Below are 20478 nucleotides of genomic sequence, written 5' to 3' on the forward strand. Positions count from 1 at the left end.
CTGTGAACGCGCACAGACCCCTTAAAGGCGCGTGACAGCGTGACGCCGCTTCCCTTTAAGAGCCCGGTATGCGTCACCTGACCAGGTCCACCGACCACCGAAGAGGCAGGACCGTAACCTGCATTACCAGAAAAATAAGCAACTAAAATATTCAAGATTTACACGATATAGCACTGAAACGTGAAAATATACTTGTCTTCAAACTCCCGCCCTTGAAAAGGCTGGAAAGAGACACGTCATCATCACCATCATCATCCGACCGGACGGGAAGGACAGACCACGACCGAATATTATCGAGGCTCCGGAATCCCGAACAGGTTTATAGTAGAGGATTAATCAACGGAGCGTTTTTACAACTCGTTTCTATGCGATTATTTTGTTAATTTCATCGCAAAAGGAACACATTGAACACAAAACGCTGTCTTTTCGGCTATATGGTGTTTTTAATACACATGATAATCAAAGGTGACAGTTTCACGTAATAATTTGATTATTTATTTCTCACGAGAGCCAGAAAATAGCTCGTCGTAGGGCGTTACGTAATAGAGGCATTATCCAGGGTGCTGAAACCAACCCATGCTAGACGCCTAAGAGGGATTTTTTTTTTAAAGGATTCTATTGAAAATATATATTTTGTGCTTTTAAATACGCAGATTCAGCCGCTCTGGTTGGAAACCGAAACGAGAAATCGACATTGTCAGTTTCTAGAGAGCCACCTTGGATTCCGTCTCTTTTTTGTCGGCGAATATCATATGCATTTCGGCTGTCCTTCCCCCTGAAGTTGTTTCTTGAGGTGGTTGTCGACGCTACCGGGAGAAAATGTCGGGACAGACTTTGACGGATCGCATTGCCGCGGCGCAGTACCAGCTCACAGGATCCGATGTGGCTCGTGCCGTTTGCAAAGCCACCACGCACGAGGTGATGGCGCCCAAGAAGAAGCACCTGGATTGTAAGTGAGACATTTTACACTCACCCTCATTCCTAAGACCTGGCGCTGTCCAGTTCAGCACCACAGTCCAATGTATTCAATAATGAAGCTGTGTTTACCGTACAGTTGGCACAGGGCTCTGCATAATGCATGGTTTGCTCTCAACGAGGCTGTTTGCTACCAGTTGCAATTCTGTAAATGGAAAACCTGCCTTTTTAGGGTGCATTGTATATAAGGAGCTTAGTGTGTCAGTGTGTATGCAGCTGCTTGAAGGCAAATTGACAGCACAGAAAATACCCCTAAGTGTCTTTATGTGGGTGGTTTGTCTCGAACTGAGAAAACATAAGAAAAAAACAAGTGCATTTAGACAGGACAGAGAGGCTACAAAGCATCTTCATGTTGGCCTCAAGCTGTGTGTCCTGCAGGAGAAGGCCTTCTGAATTATAAATCGATCAGCCAAAGCATGCATGTATTATTTACAAAGCCAAAGGTGAGGACACTGGTATGCAAGCAGAGGAATCAAAAGCCTTGTGTGTGTGAATATTAGCAATCCATTCAGCAGGGAATCCCACATGGTGCATAAGATGCTTCCTGATATCACAGCCCACTTTAGGCTCTCCTTAAATTCCATGAATTAAGAAATCTGCTTCGCCTTGGCACAGTTTAGCACCTGTGAAAAGGTGCACCATTCATGGCACAGAAACAAACTCATTTGACTTATATAGAGTCAGGTGTTTATGACAGAAATGTGTTTGATGAGTTTTTGTCTCACTAGTCCAGGCATTTGTCGGTTGAATTGGAAGGTGTAAGGGGTGTTGGTTAGGTTGTCATGGAAACTGAAGTAGATTATTGGGGAAGGGGGAGGAGTGAGTGACATCATGATGACATGCACAAGACGGTCTTCATTCTAAGATGGCCAGGCCGCATTTGCCTTGAATTAAAAGAGTGAAGGTAAAGGAATAGTTCACCCAAAAATTTAAATCTGTTGAAAATGTACTTACCCAAGATGTAGATGAGTTTGTATCTTCATCAGAGCAGATTTGGAGAAATTTAGCATGACATCACTTGCTCACCAGTGGATCCTCTGCAGTGAATGGGTGAGAATCCAAACAGCTGATAAAAACATCACAATAATCCACAAGTTATCCACACCACTCCAGTCCATCAATTAACATCTTGCGAAGTGAAAAGCTGTGTTTTTAAAAAATAAATCGATCATTAAGGCATTTTAACCTCAAACCATTGCTTCTGGCTAAAATATGAGTCTGCTATCCACATTATTGCTTTCTTCAGTGAAAAATTTAGTAAATTTCTCCAAATATGATGAAGAAACTAACTGGGTTTCAGATTGAGCACATTTTCAGCAAATCTTTATTTTTGTGTGAACTATTCCTTTAAGGTACATTAAAATAGTTATTAAGTGCTGCTTCCTAAGAGTTGAATTTAATATGAATGCAATTTTGTTAGATGCATTTTCTATATTATATTTGGCAGGATTAATATGTATGTTGTTGCATCTTATACAGTAGAAATGAGACCCAAGCAGCCATTTAGCCATGTGCTCACACTAATGTGGCCTAGTAGATGACTGTGCATGTGTGTATGTGTGTGTTTGCAATGTGTCTGTATTTACACTGCCTGTAATCCGGTCACATGAGGCACGGCGTCTTGAGCAATTCCATAATCCCAATGAGCTGCACCTGCTCACATATTCATAACCTACATATGTACAGGGACTGCTGCCATATACTCCAATATATTATGATGTTACATAGCAACACATTGCACTAGTGTTAACACACTGTATCTCAGTGTGTGTTTTAATCTGAACTATTCTTGGCTTCTTAACTCCACTGCAGTGTGTTCTCTTGCAGTCATGACTAACATTTTGGCACCCTGAGCACAATGTTATATGGTATTTAAGACAAGCTCAGTTGGGAAGCCTATCAAGAAGATTTCAGGGTCATTCTGCACTCCAAATCAAAAATATTTATATTGCTTACTGTTTTATGACTATTACGATTTTTGTGCATTGTTTTTCACCAAACTTCCAAATGCAAATAATAATGATATACTATTTAAATGAGAAATATCTTTAATTCATGCTAATCACCATTTAGAATAATGGGAATAAAGTACTGAGTATTTAGGGACAATGAAATCTTAATGGTATCGTAAGATTTCTTAAATGTTTTCATGTGTTCACTCATTTTTCAGTTCTGTTTCTTTTGTACCATTTGACTGGAAACTAATATTGTGTTAGAAAGTAGTTAATTTTACAGTGGTATTTTGTGTGTGGTTGATATCTTGAAATGACTTTATTTAGACCTGTCAAGTGTGATTATCTTCACACTCTGTATACTGTATACAGTATGTTTCTAAACAACAAACCAGGCAAACCAGATTTTCTTGACACATATTTGATTTCTTTTGCTTTTGTTGACGAAAATATTGAATGAACTCAGTCTGTCTGACTAGAACATTTCTGTCATTCTGTTCCTTATGCATTCCAATTCATGCAATAAGAAAAATGCACAGTCATATTGTTGTTTATCTCTGTGGGGCTGTTTCTTCCTTCCTTAATGCAATTGTGGATATGAATTTTCCCCTTGAGAATCTGTCTGCTGGTTCAATAATCATCAAGCTCTCAAAGTCCTTCATATACATTGCAGTGCATAGCGCTGTAGTGGTAAATGTGTGTTTTTTTTGTGTGCAGATCTGATCTCAGCCACCAACGAGACAAACGTGAACATCCCTCAGATGGCTGACACACTATTCGAAAGATCCACTAATGCCAGCTGGGTGGTCGTGTTCAAAGCTCTAACCACGACCCACCACATCTGCATCTACGGCAATGAGGTTAGGCTCTATGTTACTGTTTACATTTTTGAACTGTTAAGATGTTGAATACTAAAATACTGTCTCCTTTTTTTAAATTGCTACAGAGATTCATACAGTATTTGGCCTCAAGGACTTCCCTGTTTAATCTCAGCAACTTTATTGACAAAACAGGCTCCCATGGTGAGTTTCTGTACATTTGTGTGTGAGTTAAATTGATGTAGACACATAAACTTCAATTAAATTTGAATTTTACACCCAAAATGAAAATGATGAAAATGTAGTCACTCACCTTCAGGCCATCCAAGATGTAGATGACTTTGTTTCTTGATGGGAACAGATATGGAGAAATTGCTTAGCAATGGATTATCTGTAGTGAATGAGAGTCCAAAGAGCTGATAAAAACAACATAATAATAATCCACAAGTAATCCAAACTGGAGTGATGTGAATTACTTGTGGATTATTATGATGTTTTTATCAGCTGTTTGAACTGTAATTCTAACGGCACCCATCCACCGCACAGGATCCATTGCTAAGCAATTTCTCCAAATCTGTTCCCACAAAAAAAAAAAAAAAATCAGCATGTTTTCATTTTTGAGTGAACTATTCCTTTAATTCTTAACTTGTTTAGCCAGTCTATAAAAGTAAATTGCTTTAAATTTGATATTTGTATTGTTAATGTCAACCATGGCTCCTGTTTTTCCTTTTCTGTCTCCAAGGCTATGACATGTCTACATTCATCAGACGATATGCACGGTATTTGAACGAGAAAGCATATGCTTACCGCGCAATGGCCTTCGACTTCACTCGAGTTAAGAAGGGGTAAGTCGATGGATTCTGGGAATAGAAGGACACATTAGCAACATTTAGACACTAGTTAATTCCAAGCTATTACATATTATGTCAGTGCATTTTAAACAGCATGATGCTGCTAATGTGAACGTTAGAAATACTTCAGATACTCCCAGAGCTGTTACACTTACAGAACACAAAGATAATGTCATCTTTAAGTTAGAGAGAATGAAAGGATGATTTCTCAAGACTCACAAACTATAAACCATCAGTCTTATGTGGTGTGTGTATGTGTGTGTGCACTCAGAGCTGATGGTGTGATGAGGACTATGGCTCCTGACAAGCTCTTGAAGGCCATGCCTGCCCTTCAGACTCAAGTGGACACACTGCTGGAGTTTGATGTGAGTAACACCTCCCACAATGTCTAAGACAAAAGAAGAATGTCTGAGATTGAGCAGTCCAGGTTTATGTCTAATGATTGTGGTTTTACCACTGATTTTGTTCTTGCACCAGTTTGTCAACTTGGTTGTACTTATTTAAATATGCTTTATCATTATTTGGTCAAGAACAGAAGGTCAAACTCTACTTTATTGTTCACATTACTGTTTTAAATACTCCCTTTTGTCTTGTTCTTTGTCCTTCCACCATCTTTTTTCTCAGGTTCATCCTAAAGACTTGAACAACGGCATCATAAATGCAGCATTCTTGCTTCTCTTTAAGGATCTGATAAAACTCTTCGCCTCCTACAATGATGGCATCATCAATTTATTAGGTATGTTATCATTTCATTTTTTTTATCTCTAAATATTTTAAACATAATTTTTTCCCCTAAAACTAATGTGTCTGTTTTTAATTATACAGAGAAATATTTCAAAATGAAGAAGTCTGAGTGCAAGGATTCTCTGGACATTTATAAGAAGTTTCTGACCCGGGTGACCAAAATTGCAGAGTTCATGAAAATTGCTGAGGTAAGGCCAGAAGCAGTGATGTGTTTAATTCAAATATTTGTATAGAATATCAATTCACTATATAATTACTGTGTTTCTGTTGCAGCAAGTAGGAGTGGATAAGAATGACATCCCTGACATCTCATATGTAAGTCAGCTATGCACATGAAACAAACATTTGCTCTTTCATACATGCCATTTGTTGGTGTGTCACCTAGCTCTTAATTAATATTAGAATCAGGTCAAGTATTGATGTAAATGGCTTCTAAAACTTAATAGCATAGGAAGAACCTTTTGAAATAATTAACTAAAGCTGGTGTGAGTGTCAAAGAGCTTTTCATCCATTCTAACTGAGAGTCATTATCAAAACGCCTTCCGGTGGGGATTCCCAGTGTTTGCACCCTGGCGTAGTTGCAGACCTAGCAGATTCAGACAATGAAGACTGTCCCTTTAAAGACTGCAGCAACGAAGAGCCGGTAACCATGGTAACTGATACAGGACGCAGTCTGCTTCTCAGTGCATTGCTTTTCCAGAAGCCCTTTCTGACAAGGCTAGTCACAAAACACTAGTATTAGAGCAATAAAAAGAGCTCATATAAGATGTGTTTCTACCTTTCCATTCCTAAAAGGTGTCCCTAAATGACAATTAATGTTCAGAACATATCATGTATCTAACTTTACTGACACTAGTGGATGGGAACACAAAAACGGGAACTGAATTGAGCTGAATAATGAAAGTAGTGTCTAGAGCTGGTTTTTAGCTGTAACTTGTTTCATAATTGATGAATTTTGCAACAATAACACTGTTATTGGACAGAAATGAATCAACATTGAAGCTGAATTGAGCTGAATAATGACACTATTGTACTCCGTAGAGCTGCTTTACAGCTAAAATCAAAGTAATGCAATATTAACCCTGTTAATTACCTGTTACTATTGTGAAGCTGAAGAGTTGAATGAAGCTATGCAAGTGACTTTTTTGTGACTTGAATTTCTCTCTAAGACCAAGTGGTCACATCATAGTTAGACTTTTGTTCAGAAGCTGAGAAAAGCAATGCACTAAAGTCCAGTTATGTCCAACAGTTTGTACTTTGAGCTGATTTTGCAGTGCTGTGTGCTTTAGGTAAAGGTTTTCACCGGGTTTTGATGTGGTGTTTTATTGTTTGAATTTGCTGTGGAGATATTGAAATCCAATATGCTGTGATGATATTTGTATTGTATACTGCTTTCCTTTTCTCATCATATGCGTGTGTACTTTATTCTGCTGTTTTTAGGCTCCCAGCAGTATTCTGGAATCTCTGGAGGCACATATGAACAGTCTAGAGGGGAAAAAAGGGTATGGGATCCCTAAACTCTTTCTAAATCACTATAAATGTCAGTGAGGACGTAACTTACTTGAAAATTAAATGTCGCATATTATTTGATAGAGAAACCTGAGATAGGCACATAATGATGGCTTGTCTCTTAGTTTTTCTACTGTAAATCCCTTTGGATAAGAAATATCAATCCTAATTTATGTTCTTTTCCTCCTCCTGCAATGGTTTGTTCAGGGAAGGGTGAGTATGTTTTAAGTAATCCCAGACATTTTCATCAGTCCTATTGTTTTTATATAAAATAATCTGTTCATTTATATCTTGTTGTCTCAACTTGTTTCCTTCAGGTCACCCACAAAGGTAAGCAGGCACATTTATGGTTTTATTTTTTTTTATAGCCATCACACACATATGCTCAATCTGTTGCTCTGTGTTATGTTTTAGGGATCACCCACCAATAATGTGTCTCCAACCTCCACTCCCGCCAAATCAGCCCCTGCCGTCCCCACTTTGGAGCCGCCGCGTGCTGAGGCCGCACCTGCTGCCGCCGAAACTGCCACTGAGTGAGTGACCCAAGTAACCAGACTTCACTTCCTGTCTGAATAAATGCTAATCAGAACAACAGATAATATCTGAACATACAGCTTTCATATGTTTACAATTTTTTTTATCTGTCTCACTGTAGTTCTCTGCTGGATCTGGACCCGTTGTCTTCCTCTGGACCTTCTACAGGAGCATCAGCTGCTCCCACATCTTGGGGAGGTACAATCCAAACACATACACACATACGCACTCTGCAGCTCAAACCAGTGTCAGTACTGTGAGCTAAAGATAGAACTAATAAAAAACATTTTTGTTATTTGAAACAAAGCTGAAATAAAATATTCAACAGAAAACTTAAATTAAATGGAAATGAATAATATTGCCTTGAAATGTCAAAATTACTAACTGAAAGCTAAAAAAATTTTTAACTACAATAATATATAAATAATACTTAAATAGCATTAGCCAAAATTTGTGTATTTCGAGGCCAACCCAACGCAAACCCCAAATCACTAATTTTTATTTTTATAAAAATGTAAACTTGGATGCATGGCTTTGCTGAGGTCTGACTCAAAGATGTTGGAGTATGTGCCAGAATGCTCAAACTGGGTTACTTCAATATGAAACCATAAAATATGCATAATATTAATGTATCTCATAAACATGAAACAGCATTCACAACCCATTTCACTTCAGTAATTTGACATATTTTAGAGTGAAACAGGTCATCCAGCAAGAAAAAACTGTAGGACTTGATTTATCCAGTAAAGTATTCACAATTTTGTAAAAGTGTTAAAGTAAATTAGATATATTTTAATTTAACATTGATCCTTTACAAAACCAAACTTGAGCACAAACCCAAAGTAATGTAAAAAACTGACGTCGGTAGCAGACCTTTAACTCAGAAATTTCCCAAGTGAAAGCACCTGTTTTATATTCCTCATAACAAACTCTTAATTAATGCTTGATCTAAATATCTTTTTCTTTCTCTCTCATGGGCTGCTATCACATTAGATCTGCTGGGCTCAGGTAAGCATTATTGGCCATTCATTTTATGTTAATTAGGTGTTTTCATCTAATTTGATGTGTTAAATGTCTCATTCACTTTAATAAACATTTGTTATAGTTCATCTGGAGAACTGAAATTAGAGTTATGACAGTCCTAACTATGACAAACCTAGCCTCCTAAAGTCCATTTAACATCTCTGTGTCAATCCCTCAGTCTTTGCTCAGTAGAATCTCTCTTTCTCTCTCTCTTTTGCTCTTACCCTCTTCTATGGTTCCTTTTCTGGTTATCTGTTGATTTACGTTGTGTTTATATTGGTCCACTGGGGGCGTGGCTATGCAGAAATAGGCTCCCTTACTACAGAGACTCTCCTTCCTGACCCAACCCTTGCCGTAGACTCCAACTCCTCAGCCACGCCCACCACCACGGCCGCTGAGGCAGCCGTTTCTTTGGCTCCTCCTCCTTCCGCTGCCGGTGCTTCCTCCGGCTCAGCGGATCTCCTCGGAGGTCAGTAGTGAGAAGATTTTTCTGAGGGAAAAGGCTGTGCCACATTCTGAAACAGAGGAAGAACATAAAAGATTAGATTAAAATCACAGTTTGTGCTTCATTTGTGAAGTCTATAGTCACCATTGCTCCACCATTTGTGTCCGCAGTAGAAATCTAGTGATTCTCATTTCTTCATTTCCTTTCTTCTACTTTATATCTTCCATTTATATCTTCTGCAGTTTTCATATGACATTCATTTGTCATCACTGCTTCATATCTATGAATTATAATCATTTGATTATTCCAATGTGTATGTTTGCAAACAGCACAGTAAGAATAATCTTTGTTTTTTTTCTTTTACAGTTTTTAAATTCAGCACTGCAAATAGGTTTAAAGTCAGTCCTAGAGCAAGTTCCAGTTAAAAAAAACACACATCTGAAATGACTTTCATTTTTTGGTTTTGGCATGGGTTATTATCAGTTAATGTTAATCAACAGATATTTTGTAAACATTATAGACTACTATTGTGGATAATGCAAATTTCTAGAATCTTACCAGTTTAATAATTATTTAAACTGGTAAGATCAAGTCATATTCATATTCTTTTTATGGTTGAATATTCTGGAAGTATGTCACAATAAACTTTATGAAAGTAAAATGGGCATATTTCATACTGACATTATTGTTACTATTATCATTAATAGTTTTATAAAGAGTGCAAGATGTAAGCTGTGTCCCAATTCAGGGGCTGCATCATAAGACAAACCCACCTGTCTAAATATGCTCACCTTTATTCATCTATGTACATAATAAAAACTATAAAATCGCTACAAAATATCTAGCTCTCTTTTAAAAATAATCCTGTCATTACCAGCACGAAATGAATCTTGGGATAGTCTGAGTCGCAAATTTGTATCCTTTGTGGCCACGGAAATGAATGGCATTTATAAAAGCCTTTGAAATAACTCTTATGAAATATTCAGTCTTAGAATGCAGCTTTCGAAGGATGCAGCCCCTGAATTGGGATAGAGCTATAGTTTTAAGTTTTTTCAATGCAAAACGTCTTTGCGTTCAAACTCTGCATGACACTGACTCTGACACTGTTGTTTCTTTCTCTTTCTCTTTGCTATTTACTCTCTACTTCCACTTTCCTCTGTTTCTTTGGTTATTATACACCATCCCTTTGGCCCTCGTGTGCGCTACTCCAGATGTGTTTGCTGCCCCTGCGGCTGAAACAGCTGCTGCTGCAGAGGGTGGGGCCGCAGCAACCACGCCCACCCCTGCTGCCGACGGCACCGCGCCAACCGGTGGGTGACAACAGTTCATGTGCATATATGTTTATGTGAGAATGTCGCCTTAAAATGGATTAGGGAGTGCGTGTGTTTGGTTGCGAGTGTTTCATTAACCGTTTTGAAGCATCTCACAGAGCCTCTTCTGCAGGCTCTGCTCCTAATGAAGTGTCCTCTGGTCAATGTTGAGTTTTCTGGATTGGCATCGGTGTTGCCATGGTGATTGCTATCTGTGTTGCTAGGGCAATAGTTTTTGAACATCGAAGCTGTTCTCCAGGAGCCACAGGCAGAAAACTTCCACTTTCTTTCTTATTCTTCCTTCTCTCAAATTTCATCCTCATGATGACTTTATATAATAAATTATAAGTCTTTCAGAGTCTGGATGTTTTTAAAAGCTCATCCTCTTTTCCCGGTAGATCCCTTCGCTCCAGCGGCTGGTACTGCTGATAACTCTCTACAGTTGGACCTGTTCTCCATGCAGCCAGTAGATGACAGTAACTCTCTCTTTAGCTCAGTGGCGCCAACTACTGTCCAGGCGTCTGTCTCCACCACCACCAACACTGTAGCCCCCGCTGCTTCCCCAGCCCCGACAATAGACCTGTTTGCTGGTAAACCCCCTTAGGCCAGAAATTTAGCAAGACCCACTTCCTCATGTTGTTCCAAACCTTTTCTGTAGAATGTAAAAGAAGATATTCTGATGAATGTTGATAACAAAAGTTGGGAACTGAAGCTTCTCGGTTACCAGAATTCTGGAGACACAAATGCATACAGGTTTGAAACAACATGAGGCTGAGTTAATGATGACAGAGTTTTCATTTTTGGGTGGACTATTCTTTAAAGGCAACAGTGTTTGAATACAAATTTTGCACTTTACGGAAGATATCTGTGCCATTGTAGAGCATAAATACACATTTCCACAGGGTTAGCCAGGGTACTGGAACTTTTATATGGTACCTTTTAGTTTGGTTTATTTGGTCTTTTTCTATATTTATTTGGTTTTGTTTGTGTTGTGTATTAATATTATTTTTGTTTATGTCTATAAATGTTTTGTTTTTAGGTTTTTTTGATCCCATGCCAGATTCATCTGTTCCCAAAACAGACCCAAACCCCAGTCTAGACCTGTTTTCAGCAGGTACACGCTACAGTGAATCCATCCACTCAGCCTTGCTTGTACTTAGTTTTTTTTTCTGTATTCTGTCCTTGACTGCTCAAGGTGAGCCAAATATGCTTCTCTCCTGGGGCAGCTGAAGGAACTGTCCGTCCAACAAACTGATTTCTCTCAGTCCCTTAGGCCTTTATTTACTTCTGAATCATTTCCAAACTCTCCATCTATGTTTCTCCAAGACCCATTAGTTACATTATCCCCACTTAGAAACCTTTCTATTTTCACTCTTACCCTTTATCTATGTACCATCTATGAAGTAAACAGGTTCTGGTTCTGACTTGCTAATGCATTTTTGAGTCCTGGTTTGCATAGTTGCATAAAGTTGCTCCTCAAATAATGGACGTTAAACAAGCTGGACTTTAGGTGTCAACTAAATCCATTCCTGTGCTTCAGATGTGTTTCGTCCTCCTGCCACTGCTCTATCAGCCCCCATCAACTGGCCAGACAGCGGGGCAAATGTGGACCTGTTTGGGGGTTGGTAACTACCCAGTATGCATGCTGGGGGTTTGATTTGCATGTCTTGCTCAGATGGTTGCTGTGGACTCTGTTAAAGCTGTTCTGATAGTTGGTGGGCCAGGCAGCAGTTGTGAGAGATTTCCTGAACTGACAGGTCAAAAGGTTTTAATAAGGTGTATGTGTGTGCTTTTGTGTGAGTTTATTTCTATTTCTGGCTTTTATTTATGTGTGATAACACTCTCTCTCTCTCTCTCTGTTTCTCTCTCTGGGGTTGTTTCTCAGCGTAATGGCTTTGGCTCACTTTAAACTTTTTTACCCTCATGCTTCATGGATGAATCAGAATCTGCGGGCGCTGGAGAGGCCAAACCAGCCGCCCTGGCCGCAGCAGCTGCAGGAGGAGATCTGATGTCGGGTATGTTACCTGCAGCCCCTGTGACTTCTTTACTATTTCTTCGTGTCATTCTCATTGCACTCTCAGAACAAAATGTACACAGGGCCGGTATCCTAAGGTACAAAAGCTAAAAGGTACATCTTTTTACCTTACTTATCCTTAATTGGGTACCTTAAAGGTACATATTAGTATCTTTTGAAAGGTTTGGTACCTTTTTTCTGAGAGTCTGCAGCCAAATCTTTGTCTGGTGTCCAAAGCAGTCATGGTTACAACCATCATAGTCCATAGCATGGAAAATGTAATACTTTTACGTACCCTTAGGAAAGACAAATCATCAATGAGATCTCAGTAGTTTCTCATTGAAAGCTGTGAAATTAGATGGAGAGCAAAAGGAGACTTGTGCTTAAAGTCAGCATGAAATATAAATTGTGCTATAAATCTATTATGAACAGTTTGTCATGTATGTTTAATTTAAACAAGTGTTTTAAGTGTTTTGAACTTGTAAACAAGTCTTTTCTCTGGTGATATCCAATTATATAGTCTGCTTAAGCTCCACCCCTGCAAGATCACATTCATTTGCCACGCCCACATCTCAACATCCAATCAACAACCGATGAATAGAACCGATGAAGTCCCCGTCCTACTTTTTTTCGATAATCCACTCCACCCTACCTCCATTTTGTTGAGACTTAATCTTATTTTTCTTTTCTTGTGGAGTTTCAGAAGAGATCTCAATCTCCTCTGCTTAGATTTGCAAAGATACATAAGTCTCCAACATACATATGATGCTCACATTTATCCAATAAACATAACTGAGAACTCAGATTAATCTATTTTCTTTTTGTTTGTTTAGTAATGTGTGTGTGCTATTGTGGCATATGGAGTCTAGACACGTCACATCTCAGTTGTGTTGTGGCGATATTGACGTGTTGAGATGAGATCATTTTTGTTTCCATCTGTTTCTCATGCGTGGTGTTTACGTTCATCTCTGCTTTACACGGACTGAGAAAGTCTTCTTCCAAAAGCCTTGCTGCTTAATTCTGCTCTCTTTTCTCTCATTCACTCTCACTCTTTTGTGCTCATCTGATCTGTTTCTTCTGCTTGATGACACTCTTTTCTTCCTGATCATGTTCTTCTTCCATTTCTCCTTCCAATGTTTCAAATTCCCTCTCTTTATCATTTTTTCTTAATTTTCCCTCTCTCCTTCCCTTCATCTGGCTCTTGGGTCATTGCTTGCTTCCTCCTGTGCTACTGGTGAGTTCTGATGCTTCTACACCAGCTGCAATCCCACAGTGCATTGCTGCATTGCAGAATAGGACTTCAGTGAATTCAACTGAAACACTGCTAGCAAAGCTAGAAAATTAGAAGATGGGTGGATGAATGAATGAAAGTTTGGATGCTTTACAAAGATCTCTAGTGTGAGATTCTGTGCAACAGTATGTTGGAAGTAATGGTAGAAATGTATATTAAGCAAAAATTGTTTAGTCAGTGCTCAGTTAGAGCTAATGTAGGCTATTTTAGGCTTGTTTCACAACATATGCGTGAGTAATGACCATATTAAAAGGTTACAGGATTCACACTGCACATGTAAGCAGTGCGGACTATTAGTGTATTGAATATAACAGAAAATAAGTTGAAAATGCAATAAAAATGTATGTATCAACATAATCTTTTGCCATATGAAGCAGCATTAAATAATGGAGGGAATTACTCACCCTTTGTTACATGAAAAAAGACGCCTGTCAGGCTTATACATGCAGCGACACACAAATAGCATTTCTAGTCAGTGAATCTGACTTAATCCAGACGATTTATTGCAACCATATAAAAAATTTTTTTACCTTAAAATGTATGCTTATACTTTGTGTTATGATGAAATGTTTAATGTGTCCGTGGGTTTGTGTAGTCAGTGTATAGTGTATTCAGTGATAGTGCTCAGCTCTATTTTTTCCTGCTCTCATCTTTAAGATTTTTCATGTACTGGTTGCTATAGAGATACACACTGTATAAGCGTTGTTAACGTTCAGTTTAGCACCCGTTTTTTTTTTTTTCACAATTACTCAAAATCAAGCTCACTATATTTTTCGTACTCTTCACTCCCCCTTGAAGCTTTCGATGGATTGGGTGATGTGCTTATGCCAGCTATGGCTCCACAGACAGCAGGGGCCACCTCACCGGTCAAACCCATGGGAGATCTGGACTCAGCTATGGCCAACATGGCCAGCAGTACGTTACTATACACTCTTAATTTGGTGCACTTAAAAATCATACAGTCTTAAAATTAAAGGTTCCTTATTGGCATCTATAGTTCCATGAAGAACCTTAAGAAGGTTCTTTATAATGGAAAAAGTTTCTTTAGGTTTTTAAAATGTTCTTCAAACTAGGAAAAAAATGTATATTAGAACTGTTCACTTAAAGGTTGTTACGGAACCAAAAATGTTACTTCTGTGGCATCATAAGATTCTAAAATTACATTTCTGTGTCTGTACTTTCAGATTTGGCAGTGGGGAACCAGAAACCGTAAGACACAGTGACTTCCTACTCTCTATTTCACCATATTTCCTTGTCCTCTTCAAATAAATATTTGTGTATCTGTTTCTGTCCTATTTCTGTCTCTCTCACTTTCTCTCAGGGGTGAAGCAGCTGGAGGGGCAAACTGGCAAGCGCAGGTACCCACCCCTAGCTGGGGCGTTGCCATGGTAAATGTTGTGTTGTTTTGTAGATGTGGAGCATGGGGTGGAGCATGGCTTTGAGCAGCACGGCGTGCAGCCAATCACAAGTTTCCTCTCCTCCCCGCCTCTCTCTTAGCTCCTATCAGCTAAGAGAAAAGGACTAAAGAGGCAGCGCTTTCTAATATATGAAATTAGGGTTGAAATATTGAAAAATCAACTATACATTTTAAAAATATTTCTTATTATAAACTTCATGGGAGTACCCAAATGTTAGTTAATTACATATTTCAAAAGGATGTTTCAAACTTTGAATTAATAATCTTATTTTCACCAAAGCCAGTAACTTCTAGTCAAGTCAAGAGTAGCATTTAGTCAAGTCAAATTTACTTGAATGTTCATAATATCCTAATATATTCATACCTTATAGTCACATCACATTTAGCAGATTAGAGCTTTTATTTTGTGACAATTTCTATATCCAACTTTATATAAAGAGATAATGTAATACTGTATAATTATTAATATAAACAGCATAGGCAATAATATATTTTTCTGGTTGAGACTTGCTATATAGTATAGATCATGCTAAGTGAATCTAAGAATCCAAATGAAGTTGGATTTTCTCTCTCTCTCTCTCTCTCTCTCTCTCTCTATATATATATATATACTTATTTTTGCTTTAGAGCTTGTCAGACCTTCTCTGTTTCTTTTTTCCCTATACTACTAAACATCTATGCATGCACATCCCTCCTAAAACATTTAATTTCAAACTTACATCAAATTGCTAACCACCATCCCAGCGTGTGCAGATTCCCTTCTGTGTGTCTGTCGTAGAGTCATTTTATTCAGGTGTTGTCCTGTTCTGTGTGGTTTGGTGCTAACCTTTCCCCCCATCCCTCCCACCCGCTTAGACTTCCCCTCTCGGGGTCTGTCCTGTCATGGGATCCCCGTCACCGTTTGGCATGGTAAGAGTGTGTTTATGTGTGTGTGTGTGTGTGTGTGTGTGTGTGCAGGCGTACTGTATGTGTCTCTTACTGTGTCTCTCTATGACTCACAGCCTGGTGGAGGAGCTGCTCCCATGATGCCTGGCTCACCGATGATGGCCGCGCAGCAACCGATGATGAGGCCACAGTTTCCCGCAGCAGGAGCACCTGGACAACCGGTATTTTAGACATGCATGCAGTTGAATTTACTGATATAGTCATTTAGACAAGAATATTTAATGTGTAAATACACACATACTTAATTATCGCTTGTGTGGGTTTCCTATTCAGATGTCTCCAGGAATGGCTCAGAGTCCCAGGAAGCCTCCCCCTTCTAAAGACCCTCTTGCTGACCTCAATATCAAAGACTTCATGTAGATGAGCAGCTGGTGTAAGTTTCACTACAGCAGGGATGTGCAGTGTGACAACAGGACACACAATCAGACACAAGCTGAAATTCTGCTTCCTTTTTTGTAATATTAAGAATATAGAACAAAACAGTTACATGAAAAATGTAAATTACATGAAAATAGTTTTATCAGAGGCTGAAACACGGCCCAATCAGTATTCAATCAATATCTGTATAGACAGTAAATATTTGAGACTAAAAATGTATTAATTGAAAACTTCTTAGAACATACTATCGTCAACAGTTTGGAATAATTCTACACTAATATTAAACTGTTTTCAACCTTGATAATAATAAGAAATGTAAAAATATTAAGCAAACTGTTTTATATATATTTATTAGGGATGCACCGAATCCAGGATTCGGACTCGGATTCGGCCGAATCCAGGATTCGGATTCGGATTCGGCCGAATCCTGGGCTTTTTGACGGGGTTCGGTTTCGGCCGAACCTTAGATTTATTTTCCACCGAAACCGAACCCTAGACTTGCACTACGACGTCACACGGCCGTTGATTACGTGAAGGTGTTTACATAGGACCCGTTCGAATGTAGTAGGCTGTAAGAATCTGAAAATGGAACTCGTAAGCAAAAAAAGTTTTGTTTGGCAGTACTTTTAACCAAAAGAAGGCGATTCAAGTCGAGCTTTATGTTCAATTTGCAATGCCAATTTGTCTCGTGGTGGCAAGGACCCTAAGCAGTACACAACTTATCGCCGATGTTAAAACATTTGCGTCTAAAACATCCAAAAGAATACGAGTTGTGCATGAAGGAATCTACAGACAGCAGCCAAAATGCAGCAACTTCAGGTACGGCAGCTGGACAGTCACAGCTAAAAACGTGTGATTAAGGATGCGAGTAGGATTCAGTATTCGGTTTCGGATTCGGCCGAATCTTAAACAGTGGATTCGGTATTCGGCCGAACCCCAAAAATCTGGATTCGGTGCATCCCTAATATATATATATATATATATATATATAATAATGAGTACTGTTTATATATATTAAAAAGTCTTTCAGTCTTTCTACTTAAAAATTTTAATGTGTTACTTGCCATTTCATTTTCAGTGTTCAGTGTATAATATGCTAAAATCTGTTTCTTTTTTCTCTATTGCAGTTGTCACAAATATTGTGCAGCCCTGATGAACCAGACGTGTGTATTCTCTCTTCCATTCATCACATTCAGGGCCTCCAGTCCCTCCTTTTCTCTCTCTCTTTCCCCTCCCTGTCTGTTGTTGTAGCACAAACCGTGAACGTGACTAAGTACATGTGTGTACGTGTGTTTGTATTTCAATGTTCTCAGTTACTTCAGATCTATATATTTAAAAAAAAAAGTACTATGAAACATGAGGAGAATGGCAGATGCATTCTTGAATGTTCATCTGCGGGTCTCTTAATGATAGACGTGCATTCATTTTTTCTGGCTCGCTTTCCGTGGGAAATCAAATCAAAAGTGTGACGTTTTCTGTGGAAAATGTTTTTTTGCTGTGGTGAATATCACTGGGCCGGTCTGTGTCATCATCAGTCGAGTATTAGTCATCTTTTGACCATGGAACAACTTCTGTGGGAACAATATCAACGTATTACGAGTTAAGATAGTGTCTCACGCACTGTTTGTTTTTATCAATGCCCTGATTTTATTCTTTTCGTATCTATCGATTGTGAGTTACATGCAACATGTGACTATTTGATGAAAATACATATGCATTTTAAAATATTTTAAAAGACAGATTGTTTTGAATATCCTTAGTCTTTATTTTGAGATAAAAAGGTTGAATATATTTTAGTTATGTCAGACGTTTACTTTGCATACTACATGGCTAGTTAGTAATCCCATTTGTACAAATGTCTGTGTACATCACGAGGCACTGAGCCGATCGAGTCCTGCTAGTATGTACAATATAATATCGCAGCATGTAATTCCTCTGTTGTGCAAAGGGGATGCCATTGAGCCAGATCAGATTCTATCAGCAGCAAATTCACCTACATCTTAAGTCAACAAATCAGTCTTAAAGGAATAGTTTGACCAAAAATTGGAATTTGCCAATGTACCTACCTTGAGGCCATTACATCACTTACTCACCAATGGAGCCTCTGATGTGAACAGGTGCCGTCAGAATGAGAGTCCAAACAGCTGATAAAAACATCACAATAATCCACACCACTCCAGTCCATCAGTTAACATAAAGCAAAAAGCTTTATGTTTGTAAAGAACAAATAATAATTACATTTATATAGCGCTTTTCCAAGCACTTAAAGCGCTTTACTTTGTGAGGGGGTATCTCCTCATCCACCACCCTTAAGATGTTTTTAACTTTAACTAATTGATGGACTGGAGTTGTGTGGATTATTCTAATGTTTTTTTAATCAGCTGTTTGGACTCATTCTGACGGCACCCATTCACTGCAAAAGATCCACTGGTGAGCAAGTGACGTAATGCCAAATTTATCATGTTTCCATAAAGAAACAAACTCATCTACATCTTGGATGGCCTAAGGATTTTTTGATTAACCATTTCTTTAAAATAGAACTGAATATACCTGGCTGCCTAGTGTTTTGGTGTATTGCAAGTGAGTGTATTACCAGTACTATTTGCTACGAGTATCAAGGATATCAAAGGGACGAACGGCAGTTTAATGGGACAGTATTGCATTTTATTGATGGCTGTTTTTTATTTCAACTGAACATTTTTGTTGATAAATTTTATTTTTGGATGGAATAACACCCTCTGCCCCTCCCACCTTTGTGCATGTTAGTCCTGTTGATGCAATAAACAGTGATCTGGAGAGAAACATCATTTAGTCATTATTGAGTAAAATGTTTCACAATGAGGATCATATAAACATACATAATACCAATTCCGTGTCTCTTTCTGATGCGCAAGCATCTAATGTCTCTCTCTTAACCCTCAAACAAAACATGGGACAATACAGCATGTCGAGGCCAAGATGAAGATGGCATAATGTGTTTATGGCTGAAACGACACTGAAAATCCACAACCTCTGAACAAACCAGTGTTGCTACTAATGGGTATGAATGGATATCAGACTCCCCATGTCTCATTCTCAGACAGTGTTTGGCATGACAGAAAATACCTCTTAATATATAAATGTGTAGTAGAAAAGAGCACTGATGGCTAACAGAGCGACAGACACCATCATGTTCTTCCTGTTCTCTCCTCTCAGCACCTGCAGCTCATTTTCTGAAGAATAAAACAGAAGACACTCATATAAAGTTGCTCCCACAATAATTTTCTTTACCAAGTGATGCAGTGCATTAAGAAATAAGAAATGTGGTCATCATTTTATGCTTCATAACAGTTTATGAAAATAGGTAGTTTAGAATAATAGTGTATGTGTAATAACCCATACACTGGGTATTATTACAAAATGTATAAGTGATTAATACATCTTATGACCAATGCACTGCATTTTCATTGTCTGATGTATTTTTACACCCCCAACCTTTCCATGAAACTCACCATATTTCTGTATTCTTTCATTCAATATGGTCATCTCATCGTCCAGGGCCAGCCTGAAAGTACATGAAAAGACTCGTTTGCTGTTTCTGTAGCACATTGTCTTTATAAAGATGTTGGCATAATCACCTGTCGTTGTCTGAGAGCTCCTCTTTTCTCTGTCTGAATTCTGCCCTCTCCAGGTTGTTTTTACAGTGCAATTTGCGCTCCTCAATGCGGTCAATCTAAGAATATGAGCATTATATTTCAATACATACACCAAAATGAGACATTTTTACATACTTTTCGGAATGGCACAGCGACATTATGATGTCTTACTTTTCAAATATTTTTAGATTTCTATCTACAGTACGTAGACATAAATGTACGGTCATCTGTCAGCTATTCCATACACATAATACGGCATCAAATTTCATATATATTAATACGGCATTTACCTCGCTTGCCACACTTATTTTCTCTTTCTTGGAGGTTTTTGATTTACTCATTTTGGAGGCTCTGAGGCTTTTACTGTTGGGAATAGCAAATACTTCCGTACACGAATCCTTTACTCGCTCACTTGCTTCCCGCATATGGTGAGATTCATACTGCCACCTGTCGGAGCGGTGACATTTCATATTAGACACAGCGCCATTATACGAATCGTTTTTATAAAAAACTAGAAAAAATTCATCCCAGTTAATATTTCCAGCGTTAATTAGTTAAATAGTTAATTACAGCATGTGTATTACCGTTGATTGCGTTTTATTTCTTATTTATTAAATTAATATTAATTAATTATATT

At 38.4% G+C, this 20478-nt stretch overlaps 2 protein-coding genes across 2 annotated transcripts; one reads left to right on the top strand and one right to left on the bottom strand.

Annotated features, from left to right (window-relative positions):
- The first annotated feature begins 90 nt into the window (after window positions 1-90).
- snap91b (synaptosome associated protein 91b) lies at window positions 91-19008 on the top strand. Its single transcript, XM_073838583.1, has 23 exons — window positions 91-949; window positions 3645-3787; window positions 3874-3949; window positions 4488-4590; window positions 4868-4961; window positions 5221-5332; window positions 5422-5528; window positions 5614-5655; window positions 6781-6842; window positions 7057-7062; window positions 7167-7179; window positions 7264-7382; window positions 7505-7581; window positions 8377-8391; window positions 8711-8875; window positions 10063-10161; window positions 12105-12176; window positions 14265-14381; window positions 14651-14675; window positions 14788-14854; window positions 15885-15989; window positions 16102-16201; window positions 17334-19008. Exons 1-22 carry the CDS (start codon window positions 820-822, stop codon window positions 16186-16188), a joined length of 1836 nt encoding a protein of 611 aa, XP_073694684.1. The 5' UTR covers window positions 91-819; the 3' UTR covers window positions 16189-16201; window positions 17334-19008.
- On the bottom strand, window positions 18849-20307 carry ccdc167 (coiled-coil domain containing 167). Its single transcript, XM_073838582.1, has 4 exons — window positions 20132-20307; window positions 19824-19918; window positions 19698-19750; window positions 18849-19418 (listed from the first exon to the last, which is right to left on the bottom strand). Exons 1-4 carry the CDS (start codon window positions 20264-20266, stop codon window positions 19315-19317), a joined length of 387 nt encoding a protein of 128 aa, XP_073694683.1. The 5' UTR covers window positions 20267-20307; the 3' UTR covers window positions 18849-19314.
- Window positions 20308-20478: the final 171 nt, after the last annotated feature.

This window comes from Garra rufa, chromosome 4 (genome assembly GCF_049309525.1).
Source record: "Garra rufa chromosome 4, GarRuf1.0, whole genome shotgun sequence".
Classification (NCBI taxonomy): Eukaryota; Metazoa; Chordata; class Actinopteri; order Cypriniformes; family Cyprinidae; genus Garra; species Garra rufa.